Source organism: Capsicum annuum, chromosome 9, assembly GCF_002878395.1.
Source record: "Capsicum annuum cultivar UCD-10X-F1 chromosome 9, UCD10Xv1.1, whole genome shotgun sequence".
Classification (NCBI taxonomy): domain Eukaryota; kingdom Viridiplantae; phylum Streptophyta; class Magnoliopsida; order Solanales; family Solanaceae; genus Capsicum; species Capsicum annuum.
Window position 1 is genome coordinate 196,167,983 of NC_061119.1, and position 24,122 is coordinate 196,192,104.

The following is a 24,122-nucleotide window of genomic DNA, read 5'->3' on the forward strand; positions in this document are numbered from 1 at the left end:
CCCCCTAGTTTAATAGTTTTATTTTTTGTTTTTGTTCATTGTTGAAGAAACTTTCTTAGTTAGGATTTTTGTTAGAAGAAAGGTTCTTCTTTTTGTCCTTTTTTCTAGTTTGATATTGGTAAAATGTATGTATTTGCAACGAATAATATCAATATAATGATTTAAGTTTGTTAATTATCTTTCCCTCTTCTTTGTGATTTTTATTTTTATATTGGTTAACTTCTTCTTTATGATTATTTTTTATTGCATTGCCAACTTTTTAAATTCATATTGCTCAATTAATAAATATAACAGTGAACTTCCTTGATAAAATATATGAAAAGTTAATTGCTTGAATTGCACATATAGTCTATCATAGACAACGTTTTCGATCTATGAGTGACCAGCTACTATTATAAGACCTATCATCGAACTTGGCCTCTGTCAATTCTTGACCATACATATAGGTCTACCGTAGATCAGATGAATCGATGGACCATCAGTATCATGTAGTTTAAAAGAAAATAATTAAATAAAAAAACTAAATTATGGAAATTGATCAACAATTGGGGGTGTGATCGAAGCGGTATATGAATGGGTAGTGGTTGAACAAACAACATTCTCAAAACATACTTGTGCTTTGAGAGTCCACCAATTCATACAGTCAATTGTAGACTTATAAATTTGATCGATAATTGACAGTTGTCAAGATCGATAATAGACCTCATAATTTTATGTACATGATTTTAAACTCCTCACTGGCATATTGTTTAAAAGGAAATAATTAAATAAAAAATAAATAAATTATGAAATTTCACACATATGAAGGAGTTTAAACAAGTCATATGATCATGTAATAGTCCATACAAATTGGGAATGGTGATCAAAGGGGTATATGAATGAGTAATGGTTGAACAAACAACATCCTCAGAGTAATGTTTGTCAAAGCACAACTATGTTTTGTGGTTTTTGATTGTTCAACCACTACCCATCCACATACCCCTTCGATACCACCCCCAATTTGTGTGGACTCTAACATGATCATGTGCCTTTTAAAACTCCTAAATATGTGTGAATTTCCACTGTTTATTTATTTTTTACTTAATTATTTCTTTTCAAACAACATGCTAGTGAGGGTCTACAACTATTCACATTGAACTATTAGATCTACCATCAATGTTGACAATTGTCAATACTCAACAAACGTATACGTCTATCGTAAACCAGATGAATTGGTAGACCTTCACTAGCATGTTGTTTAAAAGAGATTAATTAAATAAAATATAATTACATTGTAGGATTTTACACTTATGAAGGAGTTTAAACAAGACATATGATCATGTAATAGTCCACAAAAATTTGAGGTGGTAATAAAGGGGTATGTGGATGGGTAGTGGTTGAATAATCAACATCCTCACAACATACTTGTGCTTTGACAAATATTACTCTGAAGATGTTTGTTCAACCACTACCCATCCACATACCCCTTCAATCACCACCCCTAATTTGCGTGAACTATTACATGATCATGTGACTTGTTTAAACTCCTTCATAAGAGTAAAATTCCACTATATAATTATTTTTTATTTAATTATTTCTCTTTTAAACAATATGCTAGTGAGGGTCGATAACCATGTAGATAGAACAACGGGATCCACCATCGATCTGTACAATTGTCGATAATCGACCAAACTTATACGTCTACGGTATACTGGATGAATCGATGGACCTTCAAAGTACAAGTATGTTTTAAGAATGTTGTTTGTTCAACCTCTACCCATCCACACACCTATTCGATCACCACCCTCAATTTGTGTGGACTCTAATATGATCACGTGACTCGTTTAAATTCCTCCATATGTGTAAATTTTCATAGCTTATTTATTTTTTATTTAATTATTTCCTTTTAAACAACATGTTGCTGAGGGTCCATCAATTCATTGGGTCTACAGTAGACTTATATGTCTGATCGAGGATTGACATAGGCCAAAATCTATAACACTCTATTAAGTGTCTCCAATAGTTTAAAAAATATAATTATTGTTTCAACAATAACAAATGGCTAATTTTGTACTTCTTAAACGATAATATTTTTTTGGCTAATTTTGTACTTCTTAAACAATAACATTTTTTTTACTCCATATATAAAGTCTTCCGTCCCTCATTAATTTCACCACTTTATTTTTATTTTAAAATTCTACAATGTCTCAAGCATATAAAACATTCAATTCAAAAATACTATAATTTTTCATTACGAAAATGCGGCTATTTCGAGAACGTCACGTACAGACTCAAATTCATATCTTAAAATTTATAACTGTGCAGTTATAATAGTGAATCATGTATGATTTTTTTTAAATTAAGTAAACCATTATCTAATTATTAATTTTTTTAGGATAACGGCATATGCTCGTATTTTAAATGGCTTGATGAGGTATCACCCTCAAGCAGTCCATCAAAGTTGAGCTCGAGATCTGAGACATCAAATTTTCATGGTGTTGTAAAGTTTGATCTACGACAAAGTCTTTGAGAATACGAAGAAAATAGAGATTTCTCATGACATTGCTCAAAAAAAACGAAGAGCATAGGAATTACTTGAAAGTATTGCTATAAGACATCCAAATAGAGAGGGATCAACTAAAACAAAAGTTGATTTTGGCTGAAAAAGGAGAATGGCATAAAAATGATGTTATGTGGTATAATGATAATATTTGTTGTTTGAAAAAGTGTAATATGGATGTAGCGGATTGAATAAATAAAAATATTTCTATTTTACTAGAATATTAATATTGTTATTCATAGTTGATCAAACTACACATCAACTTAAAATTGACTAGCATGATAATAATCGACTATCAGTATACTAAAGATTTAAAATGCATTCTATGATGTCAACCATACATTGTATCATCTATGATAACACAATGCACATTTAAATTTCCTGCAACAACATAGTTTGATAAAAACAGATTCACTACAAAACTAAAAGAACTTTCATAAAATAAAAAAATATTTGTGGTATCATCCAACGATCATTCAACTTATTTGTTGCCCAAATAAAAAAAATTGTCTTAAACTTTCACTACATTACCATTCAAATATTTTTTTCTCATCAATATAAATTTTTTCGTTGATGAAATCAACAATATCCATCACCACATCATGAACATCTTCTTTTTCTTCCTCATTTCTCTTTTCTTCCTCATTTCTCTCTTCTTCTTTCTCCTTTTTTTCTCTTATTCTGCCTCTTCTTTGACTGTTTCTTCCTTTTATTCTTTTTGTTCTTCATCTTTTTTCTCAGGTTCTTCCTTCCATTTCTCCTTTTGTTCATGGAGAAACTTTCATTGCTGAACTTGACGAACAACTTTTGAATAGTGATACCATGTTGAAAATTCTCAAGGATAACCTTTTAAGGGATCAAACTCAAATGAAACAACAAGCTAATTGTAATCGTCAAGATGTTTCCTTTCAGGTTGGAGATTCTGTCTTTCTAGGTGTTCACCTTTACCGGCAACATTCTATAGCTATCGCAGGTATGAAAAACTGTCACCTCGATTTTTCAAACCATATAAAATATACGTTGTGTTGGACCTGTAACGTATGAACTGGAGCTACCTGCTTCTTCCAAAGTCCATCCAATCTTTCATGTATCTTTTCTCCGTCCAACTCATGGTCAACAAGCTATTTTACCACCCGCACCTCTTCCTCTTACTGAAGATTAGGAAATCTCCTGCCAAGATACTTGCACATCGATAGATTAAAGAAGCTGGTGCATGTTCTTTGAAATTGCTAGTTCAATGGATTGACCGTCCCCTTGAAGAAGTTGGGAGAACTATGATCTCATTGCAGATCAATTCCCTTTTTTTCGCCTTGAGGACAAGGCGAATTTTTAAGGGGGTGCATTGATACAACTGCTCCTTTACGGACCAACTCTAGAAGAAAATCCAGACAAGTATGTAGAGATAAATCCAGACAAGCAAGTGGAGATAATCTTAGTTAGTTTTAGATAGGATAAGATATATAAGTAGTTATCTATAGAAGTTATTAGCAGTTAACTACAGCAGTCTGTCCATGTGTTATATTTATGTTTAGTATAAATATATGTATCTGTGATTCAATAATAAAGAAGCAGTATTATTAATTTGTATCTAGAGATTTGTCCACTCCATACGGACATACTTATTGGTTAATGTAGTTTTTAAGATCCTTGCACTTTATTTAACCAATAAATTTTCGTTTCATTCTTTTCTTCATCTTAGTTTCTATCATTGTACGATCATTACCAAGGAAGCATCACGTTCCATCAAAGTATTGGGACTCAGGTATTTACAATCATCACCAAATGTCGCGTTCCATCAAAGTATTGGGACTCAGTTATTTACTATCATTACCAAGGAAGAGTCACGTTCCATCAAAGTATTGGGACTCAGTTATTTTCTTCAATAGTCATATGAAGTTCTTAACGAAAAAAGCACTTTTCAAAATATAAATACAACAGAGAATACATGCCAATTATTGGCACAAGGCATACACATACACTCAAACTTGGTGTCTACCAGCAAGTAGGCACTCCAACTTTGAAAGTGAACATCTAGACACCTCAACTTGGTCTCAATTGACAATTAAACGCTCCAACTTGTCCCCACTATGTCTCGTGGACACCCCACGTGGACCTGGCATATAAATTTTGGATGTATCTTGATCATTTTGTAAGCCGGAGTGTTCAATTGATATAGTGGAGATGAGTTGAAGTGTTCAGATATGGATAATCAAAGTTGGAGTAATACCAGCTAAGGTCAAGTTTGAGCATATGTTTATGTATTGTACCCAAATTATTTTGCACAAAACTTAGAAACAGGATCAAGTAATCAACCACTATCTACTAGAACAACTACTCCCACTTCTCAGTCCCCAAACACGTTTGTGTCAGCTGCAACAACTGCATGTAAATTATAAAAGTGAAAATGTGGATTATTTAGATCTGTACTTCGTATCCACATTTAACTAACCAAGGTACTCCTGATCATAAAAAGATCATTATGACGTGCTAATAGTTTCTCGGTTGTTGTCTAAAAAGCCTTAATCCACACTTAAATAAAAGGAACCTGATGATACCTTTTTGGCACTTGGAAAACTTTAAGAAGTATATAAGGATCTGGACTAATGTTTACAAATGATAAGTTCCAGTCACTTGTAAGAGATTTCCCAAACAAGAACTACTCCTTATTTTTCTTGATCATTAGCTACATCTGCAAAAACAGAAAAACACTGCAAAAAAAGGGCACTTTAAACGCCCCTTTTTTCATAAAGAGGCGAATTGAAAGCTAAGGTGGGTGTTCTAAAGATTCCCTGGGAAAAGATAGAGATGTCTCTAGATCCTACATCAACCATAATATGTGGAAGTTCAATGTAATTTCAGAGTGTCGTTTGATCTGATTACTACATGAAGAACATAAGTCAAGCTTTAGTAAAAAAAGGAGCAGCAAAGAAAAAAGTAACGAATTCATTTCCAATGTTTTCCTTGATGATTAATATATAGCTTTTGCTGATTATATTTATTGTTCAGTGTCGCTTTAATCAAAAGATAGAACTCATGGGCAGTGAGGCACACACCTCAGTGCCTTGCCTACACCTAACCACCGCTTAGGCAAGGCGAAGCGCCCTCACCTGAGCATTTCTTAGCTTCAAGACTTAAAAGTTCCTAAAATAAGCCTTTGACAACACAGCTCCAAAAACATTTGGGAACAAAAGCAAAATGCAAATAATTTAAGTACTATGAACCGAGAGTGTAAAAGATTTTCCCGCAATCAGTGTACATAACTTAAATCCAAACCATCAACAAGATTCAAAAGGATTCCCACCTGTAGCCAAGATCTCATGATCTCTGTTGAGTCTAACAAGGCTCCTAGAATAATCGAATGTTGTTGGTGATCTGTAGTGAAAACTCTTGCCATAACTACCAGGGCTTAGAATCAGATCATCTTCAGGAAGAGTCAACAATATAGCAGCATCTCTTCTATCGGTCCAAGTGACTGTTCTACAATACTTCCTTCTGTTAGATGAATTAAAGCCATATTGATCATTTAGTCATTTTTCAAGTCAATAAACTGAATCCTGGAATCCATAAGGAATGTCATATACACAACGATGGAATCAGAATGGTCGTCATTAAGGAGATTCAAATTATAATGAAGTAAAACATACGGAGAAGCAAGGAAATTTAACATCAGGTATATTTACATACAAAAAAGAGATAATGGTCAGAACACACATGAAGTATCACCTTTTTATGCAGTTTCCTACCTGAATTATCATCAACTATTTATCAAAATACACCTCGACTTGTTTTTGATGGTTCGTAGTGTACACTATCTCTTTTTGTTTAAAAATGGTGCTAAATGGTTCAAAAATACTAGGTGATTCTTCTCATTTGTCCTAGCGTTGGTGGACAGAATTATCTAATATATGTTGCTGGTGGGAGGTGGCAGGTATACCATGGATCTAGCCAAGGTGTGCGAAAGCTGGCCCGGACACCACAATTATCAAAAAAAAGGGTCAAAAACACACATGAAGTATAATTATGAGTTCCCTACCTGAACTATCACCAACTATTTATCAAAACACGCCTCAGAATTAATGAATCAGCTGCTAGGACGAAATTTAATGGGAAAATTATGTTGTCACACGCCTTTTGGCGATTGTATTCAAATACTTGGTTCAGTCATCTTCGAGGTGTATTTGATAACTACTTGGTGATAGGCGGATGTACGGTGGCGGAGCCACCTTGTGATTAGGGTTCATCCGAACCCCCTTCGACGGAAAATTATACTATTTCTATATAGTAAAAATTCTTTTTTATGTCTATATATAATTGATGTTAAACCCCCTTCGGCTAGTTCGTGTGCCTATGTTTTTCGATTTTGAACCCCCTTGATGAAAATTCTGGCTCCGCCACTGCGGATATACCATTATATTTACGAGTTCACCCCACAGCTAGCGTAAATTTATGTGTAAGAATTTACTATAGTTTCAATGCATACATAAAATTATAAAAATATAGTGGATTTTATGCAAAGAATCTTAAAGACGGAACTCCTAAAATTTAAAATTCTGAATATGGAGGATTCAGATGAGAGACATAACTATATTCCGCCTCATCAATTATCACTTCATTTCTTGATCAACACTTACAACACCATCGCGAAATGTATACTCGCAAGCATGCTCGTATAGACGTATACGACCAACGATTGGCTTCATTTCCATTGATTTCACTACTCGAACACGAGTGCCTATTCAACGAGTAAATCTCAATGCGCCAATCATCTTTCCTCTCATGTTTAATTATCCTACCATGATCTTTTTATAGGAAGATATTATGTGACGGAACTAATTAAGGAATTATATCTAAACGATACAGCGGTAGTTCAAATAAGTTACATATATGGAGATAGTATGGCGGAATTTTTTATAGTAGATATGCATAGATACATTTATTATCTGAACGTGTACAATTAGATAGAGATATTGTACAATGCGGATATACTTATTAAACACATAAATAATTTATGTATTTCACTATTGTTATGTACACGGATATAATGTCTTGTACTATTATTACGCATGCTGATTCAACATATTCCGCTACAGAGATATAGTATGCGCGCGGATGCAGGGCATTTCACTTGCACACAATTACAAACTATTGCTATATTTCGTAAATACACAAACTATCACTATCGTTCATAATTAAGAGGCGAACATTATATACATATTTTTTTCTTTTTCATACCCAAACTTTTGAATAAGAATCAAAAATCCTATTTATCCCATCATAATCCTCGGTGATATCTTACTATAGGTTTTCTCCTACGTGTTAGTGGCAGAATTTCTCCAAGAAAACCTTGTGAACCTTGAGCATCTCACCACAGGGGTGAATTTACTTTTGGAAATAGTGGGGCACGTGAATTCATGATCTCTTTGCCAAATTAAATATTTTATATACATATTTTTCAGCGTTAATCTAATATTATCGGCTGACATTCATACCGAAAAAGAGTTGAATAATGCATTTGTTTAAATGCTGATTGCTCAGTGATTTATCCGAAGAAATATGGATCAATTCTTAGACAATTCGACAGGGTAAACGAAGTTATTTAATTCTTTTTGTAATTTTCTTTATTCACAAATATATGCATACACTATAGTAAAAATAATTTAGACTATGATCTTCGATTTTGTTGCACTTACATTAACACAACACATTGCATTATATTAATCAGATTCCTCTCATCTCTGTATTCACCTTACTAAAATAAATGGTCTAAAGTTTATACTGCCAGTACATGCTGGATTAGACACAAATTAGTTGTGGGAAGTATATGGTTACCAAAGTGATTTCGATTGTTAGTTTGGGCATAAATTCGTGGAACAAAGCAGCAATTGTTAAGCTTCTATGGAACATTTAGGATAAATTATGGGTTAGGTGGATCGACTGTTACTATGGCAGGAATAGCATACTATAAAAAAAGGATGTACCAAAGCAGGCATCCTGGATTAAAAAAAAATAAAACATTCCGGTGCACTAAAGCTTGCGCTATGCGCAGGGTTCAGGAAGCAGCCCACCACAAGGGTGTATTTTATGCATGCTTACCTTGCATTTCTGTCAGAGGTTGTTTCTAAGGCTTGAGCCCTTGACCTCCTGGTCATATGGCAACAATTTTACCAGTTACTCCAAAGCTCCCCTTCGAAGCAGGCATCATGGATAGTTCAAAGAATCCTGGAGGCATCCAACTATATTGAAGTAGTTGGAAAAGCATGGCTGAACTTAAGGAGATGGAGCACTTCTCAATCAAACAAATGTATTTGAAAATTAGGGGCGAGCTTCAGAAGGTTGAGTGGAGAAGGCTAGTGTGTAATAACATTGGTTTACCCAGATGGATAATGTTGAGGTTGGCTACTCTACTCAAACTCTACAACGACAGATTGATAAAATGGAAGATGGCTTTGGATCCTACATGTCCTCAATGTAATGTGGCTGATGAAATCCACTCAGACCTATCCTTTGCTTGCTCAGTAGCTGCTCAAGAGTGGAAGAAGCTTCTCAGCTGGGTGGGAATACCTCAGGTGCCGGGAGAACGGGATTTAGAACTATCACAGGCTACAACATATGCCAAGGATAACAGCAGTAGAGCTGAAATGGACAGGATGGTACTTGCTGCAGCCATGTACCACTTGTGGAGAGACAGAAATTAGTCTTCCAGCAATAACAAAAAACAGTGGAACGCATTTCGAATTTGATTGTCCAAAAGGTTCATGCCAGCGTTAGACATCAGACTAAGGTGGTCAGTTGACAGGCAAATCAGAATTATTATCCTACTTAAAGAGTGTAGGAAGTTCCTGTAAATGTTTGTGTGTTTGAGGTGGCTAATTATGTTGCATTGGGGCAAGTAAAGATGGAGTAGTCTGCTGAAATGCTGGGGCTCTTTGTCCAGCACGCAGCTTTTTTCTGTTGTTGTTACTACAAAGTTCACGCTGGTTAATAAAATTATTTATTTACCAAAAAAAAGAAGTGTCTTTGCCAACATATCTCTAGAAACATTTAACATTAGGACAATACAAAGAATTTAAGTTCTACGTAACACGGACAGTGTAAAAGATTGTCACGACGCCTTAGTGACTAGCCTACATTGAACAGTATTAGCTTAAGCGAAGCACCTTAGTGACCGGCTTACATTGAACAGTAGCTTAAGCGAGGCGAAGCGCGCTACCAAAGCTATTCTGAACATCATGGCTCTAGCTTAAGCGAGGCGAAGCGCGCTCTCAAAGCTATTCTGAACTTCATGGCTAAAGTGCGCCTCAACTGAGCCTTTGAAATCAAAACTCTAGAAATATTGGGAACAAAAGCACAATGCAAACAACTTAAAGTTCTACGTAACACACCAACAGTCTAAAACACAACTAAATATATGTGAACACAACTAAATATATTTTTTTTTCAAACCAGCCAGAACAGGGAAGCTTAGTACCAACGTAGCATATCTGTTTCATTCAGTTCTAATAGGTGAATTGGAAGAGCTTGACTAGGATCCATGAGGTAGGTACCAAAACCCCGTTTCATCATATGTTTTAGCATTGGAGGGAAGATTCGCTACTGAAGAAACACTTGAGAAATGGGGCATACAAGTGCCTAAAAACCCAGCTCTGTGCAACACAGGAGAGGTTGGCTCTTCCACTTCATCTCTTTTTTAGCTGTGGATATGCCAGGAGTATCTGAAAGACTATTGGAATGGTTGGGCAGTTTCAACATGGGAGGCTAAGATATAGTGGCGTTCCAGCAAGGTGAAGCAGGAAAGAGTTGGAAAACAGATTTGAGAATAGTCGTTCAATGCTCGCATAAATCATGCTTGGCTGGAAAGAAGCAAGGTGAACCAAGAAAGAGTTGGAAAACAGATTTGAGAAGAGTCGTTCAATGCTCGCATAAATCATGCTTGGATGGAAAGAAGTACCAGGAGATTTCAGCAGGACTGCAAATGTTGGACAGAGATCATCCTGCAACTCCACAACAAGGTACAACAAAAGACCAAATGGAGGAATATACTCCAAAAGTTTTTAAACAACTTAGATCTGTATAGGTTTTATTGTTGTCAGAGAGTTGTAATGTAGTTAGGAATTAGCTGAAAGTCGAAAATAGCTTAATAAATATACAAATTTCCACTTGGTTGTATAAAAGTTTTTTTTAACTTTCGACCAAAAAACGAACAGCACATGGCCCTCAAATGTGCTCATTCATATTGAATGCCGACCGAGAGTTAAGACCTAAAAAATGTGATGATTATTTCTTGCTTGAAATGTAAATGCCAGATATTATGGCCACTCCTGCAACTGCAACTCCAAAGGTTGCCACAATTTTAGCAACAGAAATGAGAGGCTTGGGTGATGGCATCGATAGTAGTTCCTTAACCTGTGGAAGCAAACAAAAACACAAGAGGCCCTCAATAATTTATGGGTAAAAAACTCAAATTGAGTCTTAGACTATGTGGATAGAAAAACTAAATCAAGCTCTGTTTCCACACATTTAACTAAATCAAGCTCTGTTTCCACACATTTCACGATGCACAACAGAGGATATCCAAGTCTTACCTCAATAGGTTGTTGCCAGTTCTTCTTGATTCCTGGAAGGTGACCCTTACCAACAACTGCGACAACAGAGTTGTGTTCACGGGCAATTTTTAGCAGCATTGATGACATAAACCTGCAAAGAGGGAAAGAGGGGAAGATTCTTAAAATTTGATGAATGGTACAAGTATTTACTTTCAATATTATCAAATGTCAAAGCCGGAATGTTGGTTCAATCACTCCCTCCGCATATTTTAAAAAATGCACAAGGCGGGAAGAATGATATTATTGTTACTACCAGTGCTTGATTAGACAAATGAAACAATTGGTACCAAGCACCAACATAGGACTTTTAAATCATTGGTAATTACCATACAATAGCTGAATTAGTCAAAGACTGATGACCTTTAAGCTTAAGCTGATGGGCAAGATATATCCTTTTTTCTTTAGTCCAACCAGCCAATCACAAAAAGGTACAACAATTAGCTTTTTTCTTGGCACTACCCCCTTTATTTTTATGTTAGGTGGGGGTTTAAAGCTCTATCACCACCATAAGATATTGAAATTTCATTTCGGACCAAGCAGTACTACAGTAACACTGGCTTTATTTCTAGGAAAACTAGAAGCAAACAAAGGAAGTGATAAGCAATAATACACTGGGGAGACTACAAGTGAACAAAGAAAGTGACAAGCAATGAAAGGCGGAGGGTTCCTGGAGACTTCTCACAAACCCTTTCACCTACAGGAGCACATCGGTGAGATAGAACACCACTCTCATGGTCTAGACCTCACAGACATATATGAGTCCCTATAATCATAACATTTGAGATATAAGTACATGCAAAAAGACATTGTCCAATAGCCTATAATCAAATGTTATATTAACCCAAACTAAGAAGGAATAACCGTAAAACAGAGAAGCAATTAATCGGAGTATTCTCAATGTTTTAATCTGGAAAGACTTGGTCATACAAAAGCCATCTAGTTCTAAAATCTTAAGTATGAATGCTAACAGGTGTTCCTCTTTCTAGACTCAACGAAAGTAAACAACTGTAATCACGTTGAATCCACAAAACAAAACCATAGAACAAGCAGGCAGCAAAACAAATGGGTATCATACAAACAGACCTCGCATGGGGAGGGGAGGAGGACTTTTTGTGTGTGCGCGTATGTGTTTGGGAGAGAGGACATTGTATGTAAGTGAGAGGACTAACTGATCTCGCTCATGAACTAGGGTATCCATAAGAGTAGGGAACTTCTTGCTCATTTCTTGAATTACAAGAGTCAACATGTCAACATCATCCATCTCCTTCAACTGCCCACCAAAAATAGTTTGGCATAAGCAAACATAAGACATTTTTAAAAAAAATTACTTTATGCAGAGAGGAGCAATCCCATAGAATCTTATGCAAAGAACCTACCATTTTGACGAGATCATCAGGCTTGGGTAAAAACACTGCTTGGAATAATAGAGAGTATACCAATTTTGTCTTGTGCCAAAGTGGCATTTTTGCCCATGTTCTTCGTAATGTCACCTGTTCATAATATAGATACAAGAATTCATAATACCGAAAAACAAAAGGAAAACCAAAAATACCGAACATGCAACAGTGACTATCAAAGCTGTTTCTTTTTTATTTTCATGCGGAAATTGCTACCTAAGAAAGAGTAATTTTAAGCTGATAAAATCACAAAAGCATAAGATATCCCATATGTTACATGTTTATAAAAACCTGCTCCATGAAAGTGGCACTCCAGTGTATTAGGAAAAAGATATAAATATGTGTATGCGCTTATAGAGACAGAGAGAGAGGGGATCAGTTTATTTTGCTGATTCATCTGGAATGAGATGTATTTCAAGAATATCAACACGTTTGTTCACTAATAGCCCTTATCCAATATGCAGAGTAAACTATTCAATAGCACGGATGATTAATTGTCTTCTAGTAATTATCTCAGGGAAGGGGGAGGAGAGAGATGATGAGGAAATACATCCTACTTTACCAACTCTGATGTTCACGGGACACAACAGGACACCAATCTCAAATTTGCCATGGTCACAGAGGAGATGTCGAGATGTGAAAACACTATCCAGTTAAAGTAGGGATGCACATGATCAAAAAGTTTAAGACACAGAAGCAAACAGAACAACTAATAACGGAATGAGTGAAAATGTCTTACTTGCACGGGACGGTCACCAAGAATCACTTTCCCACCGTACTTCATTGCTTCTTCATATGCCACACGAAACTCTGCCCCGGGAAAAACCTCAAGCTTGCTAGCAACCTAAAACGCAACGTAGATTCAATGAGTGATAAGCATGTCCGCAGGACTTAACATTAAGGAGTAATGAAGCACTTCCGAACTGTAAAGATAACTTTTGAGATTATGGACATGCCTTGGCAAGAAACCAGCTGTAGAGTATCCCAAATGGATTTTGATTTTTCTTCCACATCTCCACCATTTCTCCCATCGTTGGTACCTGGACATATCAGAATTGGGGGTATTAGATATTAAACCTAAAGAGGAGAAATGGATCCACATCTTTCATCTGAAAGAATATCAAAACTAAATGATACGATAACCAGATAATGAAAATACTCGATTGAGAGATAAATCAAGCAGGGATAAAATCTCAGAATATAAAGAAAAAGGTAGCTGTCATCAAAACTAAGAAATATACCATGAAGTCGAACTCAAGCAGTCATTATTAAAAACCTCAATTTTTCCACAAAAACTAAAACTAGACTAGGAAAACCATAATTTACTATCCTAACCATGAATTAGACCACCATTATCAGTAACCTCATGTTTTTCCAAATAAGAAAAATAAAACCAGATTGGAGGACCTGCAACTCTCCATGTACAGATCAGATCATCAGTGGAGAATCCAAGAAACACCACATTTTATCTTAACCACAACCATGTGAATGCTTCAAAGTACCTGACTTTAAATCAGAGGAGAAATCATAATTTTTATCCATCTGACACATACCTCACTCTATCATTGCACGTTATTAGTTTCCACTAGTGGTGTTTCAAGCTAAAGTACACCCCGTCCTCCCCCCCCCCCCCCCCCCGTAGTCCTACCATCTCCATTCAGCCCTTCTCCTTCCAAAGATAGTGGGCGGAAGAAAAGGAAGAGGGTAGAAATAACCTCCTGCTATAAGGTTGCACGAAAGCACAGAAGAAGCAACAAGGATTCAGAAATCAAATGATAATCCTTCATTACAACATTGAAAGAATGCATATGTACATCAACTCTAGAACTTGATCCTTTTTCCTTGAAGGACTACTTATACCAGCTAGGAAACAATTCTATACTTAGTTTTAAATAATAGTTACCAAAATGCTGGATATTCTCCTAAACAGACAAATTCGGTTTCCAATGTTCTCTGCAAACTGCATGAAGTCTGAAATGATAAAAAGACAGCCTATCAATTGAAAGACTGACCTTTAAATTCTGAGGTGTAAGTACACCCACCCGACCTGAACATAACTCCAAGAAGACAACCTATCATCAACAATCCAATATGAATCAGACTGATGTTCAACACGTAAAAAGGAAAGAAAAATATTAGAATGCACCACAGGATGCTACGTGTCAATAGATTGTTAGAAGTACGACCTCTGGTCTCAAGAAATTGATCACTGCTTCAACATCTTGGCAGGATTCCTGTAACCATGCACAGTAAAGTTAAGATGATTATACACCCTTTATAACTCGATCTGTTTTACAACATCTATGTCTTTACCATGAATGAGTAACTTGATAGAAAGTCGATACAAGTGTTCAAACTTTATCAATGTAAGAAAGAGAAAGGAGAAAATAAGAAAACTGAGGTATGATAACAAGTACATATTCGTACACGCTCAGTTTGTATGAAGTATAGGAGCTTATTCAAGGTCACTTTATCCATCTACTCTTACCTTCTTAACTTCAAGAAGTGTGGATCATATTTTTCTATTTAACCATGCACCAGATGATGTTCGAGTTAAATCCAAGACTAAACAATATCTCATCAAATAATGCTCGAGATATCTAATAATCCGTCGTTGTTAGAGCATCATTTAAGCAAACTACTATGCACCCAATGGCCTAGTGGTCAATGAAGTGGGTTGAGCACCATAACAACTAGGGTTCAAATCGTGGCAAAGACAAAAAACACTATGTGATTTCTTTCGATCTGTTCTGACCTTGGCGGACAATTACTTGACACTTCGCGTTGCTACTGGTGGGAGAGCATGGGAGATGACAGAAATCATGTGGAATTTAGTCAGGGCGCCCACAAGCTGGCCCGGATGTCACGGTTGTTAAAAGAAAACTATTATGATGATCCACCGATTCCATCTCTTCTACCGAGAAGCTGGATTATATCAAATAAAATTCTAGCCTTGAAACCTAATGCATAAAATAGTGCTTGAAGTGTGAATACTACAAAGCAACGGGTTCCTCACCAAATAATGTTGGTAGAGTTACCAAATAATTGCAACAAACAGAATATGATTTTTCTATCATCTCCATCAAACTCAACAAGCACTAACATTATGTAAATCATTCCCTCTTTTACACAGGGATAGAGCCAGGTACGGCCGAAGGGTTCACCTGGAACACTGTTTATACATGGTTAAAATTGTATTTTTATGTAAATATAATAAATGTTGAGAACCTCCTTCAGCTTTTTCATGTGTTTACGATTCGTATTTTGAACCTCTTAGTGAAAATTTTGTCACCTTCGCGGCTGGAACATTTCTCTTTGTGATAGCTACTTTGTATGATTTCCAATAAACTTATTATAAATGATGAATATCAACTATTGTCACTAAAATTTCTCCATTCTAACATTACTTCTAATAAAACAACAATAAGAAAAACAGGAAATTTATCGCAGAAACATGGGCCATGCCAACATACACATCGCAGATGCCTCCATCAGTGGAAGAAACACAATTTAGCATCATTGGACTCCTCGACAAGTCCTCTAGCAATACCTTCCTTGAATATCCTTCACCTACTATAATCGCCAAAATTACCTCTTCAAATCCTCGCTCCTCCACTACACTAGCTTCCGAGCCTTACAAATTCAGATTAGCAGTTCCGTAATCAATGAGAACAGCCACACAGACGCCATCGTCGGAGCTGAATCCATCTCCGCTGGCGCACACGTCCCGGTGACCACTGAGGAGGAGAAGGAAGTTTTGGACTTCGCAGTGATCGAGAGAGACTTATATTTAGTTTTGGTCGGGAAATGGCGACAGTGCAGTGAGCGAGTTGAACCGGTTTGATTCGGCCGAATTGAGAAAGGTGAGTTGGTGAGTAAAGCGGCGCAGCTTGGAGGTTTTAAATTGTATGTTTTAAGATGTAACTGTTTTAGCTTTATTCTGTTTTTGTACGTATACTTTGCTTTGGACACCGGAGATGATTACACATGGCAAGAGGATGTGATTGTGATTATTTCCTTTGTCATACCTTACCTTCATGTTAAATATTGCAAATACTCCCTCCGTTTACTGTTATTTTTCCACTATTCTGAAGTCTATGGAGTACCAAGATATGTTAGAAGTCTCAAGTTCAAAAAAGAACCCACATTCAGAATAATCAAAGTACAAATTCAAGAAGATGGATGAGACTACATTCATAATAATCAAGATCCAAAGTAAAATGTGAGAGAAATAGAAGAGAAGAATATTATTAAATTGTCGTTTCTACATTATTACACTGAGACCTTATTTATGAACACTACATTCAAACGTACACTACAATAAAATCCTTTTCCAACTAGGATTCTATATACTATTTCCATTCCTACTCCAATTCTAACAAAACGAGAAGAATCTTAAGATTCTCGTGGATTGCTTAAATAAGAGTTCATATTCGTACAAGCCGAAAGAAGATTCAAAGAATTTAATGAGAAGATTATCAGTTATCCTGGAAAGAAGATATTCTACGAAAAGGAAGAGATATTCAAATTTGAATAACGCTTGTTGCTAATTTGGGAGGAAGATGTCTGATTTACTATAAGGAAAAAATTATTTTACTATTAAAAGCACAGTTGCACCACTTGAACAAAACAAAATGGTGGACCGAATCTAGATAAGAAAGAAACAAAATCATCATTGGGAAGGAAACGTGAAACACTATACGGATGGAAAAGGAATATTCTTCCATGGACAAAATTAGGGGAAGTCAATTCAGTATCAATTTGAGATTCCATAAGTTACGTATCAATAATGTAAAAAATCAAGAACCGTGGCTGGCTAAAATTCAAGGAGCCAAAAATGGAAAAATCACTCTCGTCTCGAATAGAAGCTTCCAAGGAAATGTAATACACCTATAGGAAGGGGCCACATTTAAAGAGATCCAATATCAAGTGTGTATTGCTAGCAAGACCAACAACACAAGGATCTAACAATCTTGGAAGGAAAGAAGATTTTTCAATTGGGTATACAAGATATAAACGTGGAGGAAATCAAGCACTTGCACACAAGGTCCAAGAATCAAGAAGACAATCTGTTCAATGATTGGAGAGAGCATAATTACTAATAGCTAATGTGGACAAGTACTATAAATGAAAGAACTCTTCAGTGAAGACGTACGCTGCCACACATACTTCATCTCGACAACTCTCAAGCTTCTTTGTTCTATTTTTCATAAGCATTGTAATTCATTACCGATTTACTGTGTAATCAACTGAGAGGAAGGAAGATATATTGTTTGGTGAGAATTGAATTGAGAGGTTGCGTCATTGTTCGTTTCTTTGGTGAACGAGTGAAAACCAAAGAGTCATTAATGGTGAGCGTGTGAAAAAACAACCTTTTACATTGTTGGTAAGCGTGTCAAAACCAACTCTTGTTCATTGTTGTGAGTGGGTGAAAACCAACCTTGTAAACGTTGTGGTGAACGTGAAAAATCACTAAGATTGTACTCTACTGAAGTTAGTAAGTTACAAAGAGCTTAAAGAGATAAACTCCTCGCAACCTGAGAAAACTGGACTAAGACACCACATTGAATCCGAACCAGTATAAAAATTTTGATATTTATTTTATGCTCTCATATTATATTCTTCATTCTTAATATTTATTGTGGTTTATATTGTTTAAATCAGAAGATTAATAATTGTATGCAGGTTGTCTCGTTATCCGTCGACTAGATCCAAGGAGTAGTCAACTAAATTTTATCAGGTCCAGGTCCGAGTCAGCTTGCACGCACCTCAACTAATTCCCCGGGATACCTGCCACCTCCCACCAACATCAGGTACCACGTAACTCTGTCCACCAAAGCTAAAACCAAAGAGTCATTAATGGTGAGCGTGTGAAAAAAAAACCTTTTACATTGTTGGTGAGCGTGTCAAAACCAACTCTTGTTCATTGTTGTGAGTGGGTGAAAACCAACCTTGTAAACGTTGTGGTGAACGTGAAAAATCACTAAGATTGTACTCTACTGAAGTTAGTAAGTTACAAAGAGCTTAAAGAGATAAACTCCTTGCAACCTGAGAAAACTGGACTAAGACACCACATTGATTCCGAACCAGTATAAAAATTTTGATGTCATTTATTTTATGCTCTCATATTATATTCTTCATTCTTAATATTTATTGTGGTTTATATTGTTTAAATCAGAAGATTAATAATTGTATGCAGGTTGTCTCGTTATCCGTCGACTAGATCCAAGGAGTAGTCAACTAAATTTTATCCCGGGATACCTGCCACCTCCCACCAACAACAGGTACCATGTAACTCTGTCCACCAAAGCTAAAATAGTTGGGAAGAAATCACCTAGTGTTTGTCTCTGTTGGGAATTCAACCTAAGACCTAGGTGCTCAATCCAACTTCAATGAACCACTAGGCCATGCCCTTGGGTGCTACAATTCACCCCCTCTTATACTTTCATCACCTTCTTAACTTCAAGAAGTGTCGATCATTTTCTTCTATTTAACCAAGCTGGTGATGCTGAGTCAAATCCAAGACTAAACAATGTCTCATCAAATAATGCTCACGAGATATCTGATAATCCTACATTCTTAGAGCATCATTTCAGCAAATTAGTATTGATAATCTTCCGATTCCATCTCTGCTACTGGGAAGAAGCTAGATTATATCAGATAAAATTCTAACCTTAAGAAGCCTCGTGCATAAAATAGTTCCAAGTGTGAATACTACAAAGCATCTGTTCCTCCTCGTATAAGGAACAAGGCATTGCAATGTAGCAGGGGAATCCTATTGCTTTGGCTGCCACAATGGTGTATTCCGTCGCTCACCTTTCCTGTAACTACCTGGGCCCAAAAAGACGCTTTTTACCACAACTGCATAAACACAGTATTACATTTTGACCTTGTTCATTGAGAATCGTATCTGCGGCTACTGCTATTTACCAACCTCTTCTTCTATATGAATCGCTATTATTCCATTCAAAATCCTTCTCGATACCTCCTAAGAAAAATCTCGAATTTGAATCCAAAATTGACAGGTTATTGTAAGCATATCCATGCAGTTATGAACTCTTTTAATAAGAACCTGTTTTTTGAATCTCGTACTTCGGTGTGTCTCAGATATCCTCTTGTTGCCCTATGTTGAACGGATTGAAGGAAAATATATCTAATCCAATAGATTGCGTAAAGCCCGCAGCAACAATGAAACTGGGGAAGCAATGGAACCGAGGAAAGCATACAGAAAAGACAAGGCAAAACATCTCCTGGTTGAGTTTCAATTATTGGTAAGACGATCTTACTTCCTTAACCTAAACTAGAACTTCATTTAGTGGCTATTTCCAAAAGGCGTGTATGCAAATAAGAAACATCTAGCGGATGAGCTTCACGACCAGACATTACTCATAGTAGAAGAGACTTTTGGCAATAAGTTTGCGCTTGTTTGGAGAGAGCATCATAAAATGATTAAGGTGTATCGTTCACAATACATAAAAAAAGCTGCTCCTACATAAGGAGCAAGGTACTGTAACGTAGCAGGGGATCACTGAAACCGGGAAAGTATACAGAAAAGACAGTTCTTTTCTAAATAATGCTAGTAGAATTACCACATAATTGTGACAAACTGAATATCCGATTTCTAATCATGTAAAACATTCACTCTTTTCACCTCTATTTGTATGATTCACAACAAACTTATAAATGATGAATTTCAACAATCTTCACAAAAAAACAGTAAAATTTACCGTAGAAACGTGGGCAGTACCAACAACATACACATCACAAACACCTCCAGCAGTAGACGAATCACAATTCAGCATCATTACACTCCTCAACAATGCCTCCGGCAATTCCTTCCTTACATATCCTTCACCTTCACCTCCTTCAATCGCCGCAATCGCCTCTTCAACTCCTCGCTCCTCCACAACACTCGCTTCTTCCGAACTAGCACTCCTCGCCAATTCCTCCGGCAATACTTTCCTTTCAAATCCTTCTCTTTCACCTTCTACAATTGCCGAAATCGCCTCCTCAACTCCTTGTTCCTTCACGACACTCGATTCTGATAAACCTTCGGAATTCGAATTACCTGTACCGCTATCAACGTGAACAAAATCCTCCGTCACTGACGCCGTCATCGGAGTTGAATCCATATCCGCCGCCGCCGCACGATTTCTGGTGACCGCTGCCGAGGAGGCGGAGGAGGTTTTGGATTTTACGAAGGAGTAATTAGACGGGAGAAATTTGACGGGGAAATGATGGCGGCGGCGGTGGAGCGGTGAACCGGTGAGTGAGTTGATGAACCGGGTTGCCTCGGGCGAGTTGGGAAAGGTGAGTTGGCGAGTTATTAAGCGACGTAGCATGGAGTATGCAACTGATTTTACTTTATTTGGTCTTTTTCTATATTTATATACCTTGCTTGTGATACTTGAGATGATGACACGTTGCACTATGCTGTGACTAGATAGTTTGCTTTGTTATACCGTATCTCCAAGTAGCGTTCCGCGATGAAAATTAACAAAATTGGAAATTGGAGTTGAGGCTGTGATTTCTCTTACTTGTAAGAGGGAGTTAGCTGAAGCATGCAGTAGATTTCAGGAGATTTGATATATCTGCTATTAATTATTATAAATTTTTTATATATTAAAAAATTAATAATATTTAATTAAAAAAATAGATATTTATAACATGTTTACTTCAGCTATTTCAATGTAATTTTATTATAGCACTCTTAATTAATTATTGTATTTCTAATTAAATATTGCAAATCATTTACGTATTACAAAATTAATAATATTTAATTAGAAAAAAATAAAAAAAATAGACATTTATGATTATTTCAGCTGCTTCGATCATAATTTTGCCGTATCAGCAAAGCAAGCACGAGGTTGACATGCTTGCTTCAGCTGTTTCAACTGTAATTTTACTATATCACCCCTAATTAATTATTATAAGTCATTTATATATTAGAAAATTAATAATATTTAATAAAAAATTAAAATAGATATTTATGACATGTCTACTTCAGCTACTTAAATCATAATTTTACTCTATCATCCTTAATTAATTATTATATTCCTAATTAAATATTATAAGTTATTTACATATTAAAAAATTAATAATATTTAATTAAAAAAAAAAGTAAAAGAGACATTTATGATTGTTTTAATCGTAATTTTACTATATCATCGATAATTAATTATTATACAAGTATTTTTATAGTAATTTTGCTATGTTGCTTCTAATTAGTTATTACAAGTCACTTAAGACGTGTGCTTCGTTGCTTTCATCATGATTTTACTATATCACCTCTAATTAATTACTATGAGCGTCTAAGTATTGAAAAATTGATAATATTTCATAAAAAAGGTAAAAGAGACATAAAATGATATGTCAACATAAAAAATTTGATTGATTATCGAAATTATATTAGCAGACATAAATTGAGATGGGACAGAAAAAAACATAAAATAACGTATATTATTTGAAAATAAAATAAAAAGTATTGTATATCACAATAATTAAGAACTTAATATAAAAGTATACATGTAAAAAAATTTGATTGATTGTCAAAATTTTATCCATGACACATAAATTGAGACAGAGAGAATATTCATATATTATTGAAAAATAATGTAAAAGACATTATAAATCGCATGATTAACAACTTAAGAAATTTAAAAAATATAAAATATTTGACTGACTCTAGAAATTATACCAGCATCATTTAAATTGAAACAGAAGGAAAAATATATTATAAATCACAATAATTAAAAACATAAATTATTTTAATAATTTAAATTGAGATAAAAAATAACATAGCACGGGCCATCGATATCTAATATGAATATAAATTTGATTTGCTTTTTAGTTTTTGTGACAGAAATATGAGTAAAAAAAAATATAATTTTTTTTTATCAATTTTCAATTTTCCTAATATAATTTGATCAAAAAAAGTCTTCATGGTTAAACGAGCGCTTAAAGTCTCAAAAGGTATATTTGATGACTAGGGGGTTGTTGGTTGACGGTCGGTAGAGGTGAATCACGTAAGAATAAGGTAAATTTTGATTCATTGAAAACAGAAATAGAGTTAGAATTTGAAGCCAGTGGATTTTGAATTTAAAGACAAAATAATAATTTCAAGCTAATGTATAGTCATAAGTCAAACCAACTAACAAGTAACATCATTTAACATGTTAAAAAAATGATAACTTCTTAAACATTATAAATATAAACGCTATCATAATAATTGCCTTTGATGAGTTGTCATGTTCTGAAAAGGATTAATGATTGCATCATTCGATACACTTTCAAATACTATATCCTCTTTATAACAAATTAAACAATCATTCAAAAAGTCATCACCAATTTTACTTCACAAATTATTTTTAATAAACTTCATTGATGAAAAAACTCTTTTCTTGGTTGCAAAAACCACAGGTAATAGCAAGCTTAACTTCACAAGCAAATAAATAAGTCTCAATGTCTTGTGCATATTTGTTTTAATCAATTTTATCGAAAGATATCAAGTCCTTTCAAAATTTGAGAAAGCATTATCCACATTTTTCACATAATAAATATAATTGTCAAGATCAAACTCAGATCTTCAAGCTTGGAGACACTGAACTCATCTGGATAGTAGTATGTAGCAAGCTTCATATCTTATTTTTATTGTAATTCACAAAAGAATTCTCGAGACTCAAACTAGTCATTTCAAGAAATAGATCGGTATTGACTTCATTAAAGCGATCGTTAAGCTCTGAAAGATGCAAATCAATAACAGCGTAAAAAACTTTTACATGCAAACGGTGAGAAAATGTAACACTTGAGCTCTTACGCTTTGACTTTTTAAGATCATATTTTTCATTCATTTCAGAAATCTCAATATCATTCTTTTCGCAAAATAAAAATATGTCTTCTAACAAAGAATTTCATCCAGATTTTCTCATCGATTACAATTGTCTTTTTGTGAAATCAATAAGCTTCATAGCACTAATAATATTTTGATCTTTTCATTGTAAAGACATATTTAAATCATATGTAATTGTCAAAGTTTTCAACATCAAACGCAACATGTAGATAAATCCATAAGATATAATGTCTTCTATTAGACTTTTCGTCATTGCTTCTCATAATAATTCGCACCCTCATTTTCAAGAACTCTAAGTACATGAACAATTGACGAATGAGGAAATAAAGTTACGACTTACGTACTGTCTTAAAATGAGATTTTCAACAGGTATCACCAAGCCTTTGAAGTCCAAATTTCTGATTTAGTCCACTTTCCGTATAAACTTCAACAAGCACTAGTAATTCCTCTAATTTTCAGCTTGATCATCTCAAAGCATCTCCCTACGCTTAAAAGAACCTCCAACAATATTCAAAACATTAGCAATATGTCAAAAAATTATTCACATCATAATGTTTCTTCGCAAACTTCTACAAGAGTCAATTGCAACTAATGGGCAAAGCAATTTATGCAATATGTCAGAGAATTATCTTTCAAAATTAAAGTTTTAAGACCATTAATTGCATGTTACTAGCTCCATTATAACCTTGTCCCCTTATTTAATATTGACTCAAAGAATAATCTAAAAGCAAAGA

General features: G+C 35.1%; 2 protein-coding genes across 2 annotated transcripts; one reads left to right on the forward strand and one right to left on the reverse strand.

Annotated features, from left to right (window-relative positions):
- Window positions 1–8,796: 8,796 nt before the first annotated feature.
- Window positions 8,797–9,234, forward strand: LOC107841215. The gene has a single exon (XM_016685197.1). The coding sequence runs from the start codon at window positions 8,797–8,799 to the stop codon at window positions 9,232–9,234; it is 438 nt and encodes a 145-aa protein (XP_016540683.1).
- A 1,332-nt stretch (window positions 9,235–10,566) lies between these two features.
- LOC107842241 (traB domain-containing protein) lies at window positions 10,567–21,090 on the reverse strand. Its single transcript, XM_016685996.2, has 9 exons — window positions 20,267–21,090; window positions 14,726–14,773; window positions 14,552–14,611; window positions 13,496–13,579; window positions 13,279–13,383; window positions 12,519–12,632; window positions 12,312–12,412; window positions 11,122–11,233; window positions 10,567–10,942 (listed from the first exon to the last, which is right to left on the reverse strand). The coding sequence occupies exons 1-9, from the start codon at window positions 20,879–20,881 to the stop codon at window positions 10,814–10,816; spliced, it is 1,368 nt and encodes a 455-aa protein (XP_016541482.1). The 5' UTR covers window positions 20,882–21,090; the 3' UTR covers window positions 10,567–10,813.
- Window positions 21,091–24,122: the final 3,032 nt, after the last annotated feature.

Coding starts and splice junctions, on each gene's coding strand:
- LOC107841215 (XM_016685197.1), top strand. CDS start 8,797: ATGGCTGAACTTAAGGAGATGGAGCACTTCTCAATCAAACAAATGTAT.
- LOC107842241 (XM_016685996.2), bottom strand. CDS start 20,881: ATGCTACGTCGCTTAATAACTCGCCAACTCACCTTTCCCAACTCGCCC. Junction 14,774..20,266: donor GTACTGCCCACGTTTCTACG/GTAAATTTTACT, acceptor GCATGGTTACAG/GAATCCTGCCAAGATGTTGA. Junction 13,384..13,495: donor ACAGCTGGTTTCTTGCCAAG/GCATGTCCATAA, acceptor GTTGCGTTTTAG/GTTGCTAGCAAGCTTGAGGT.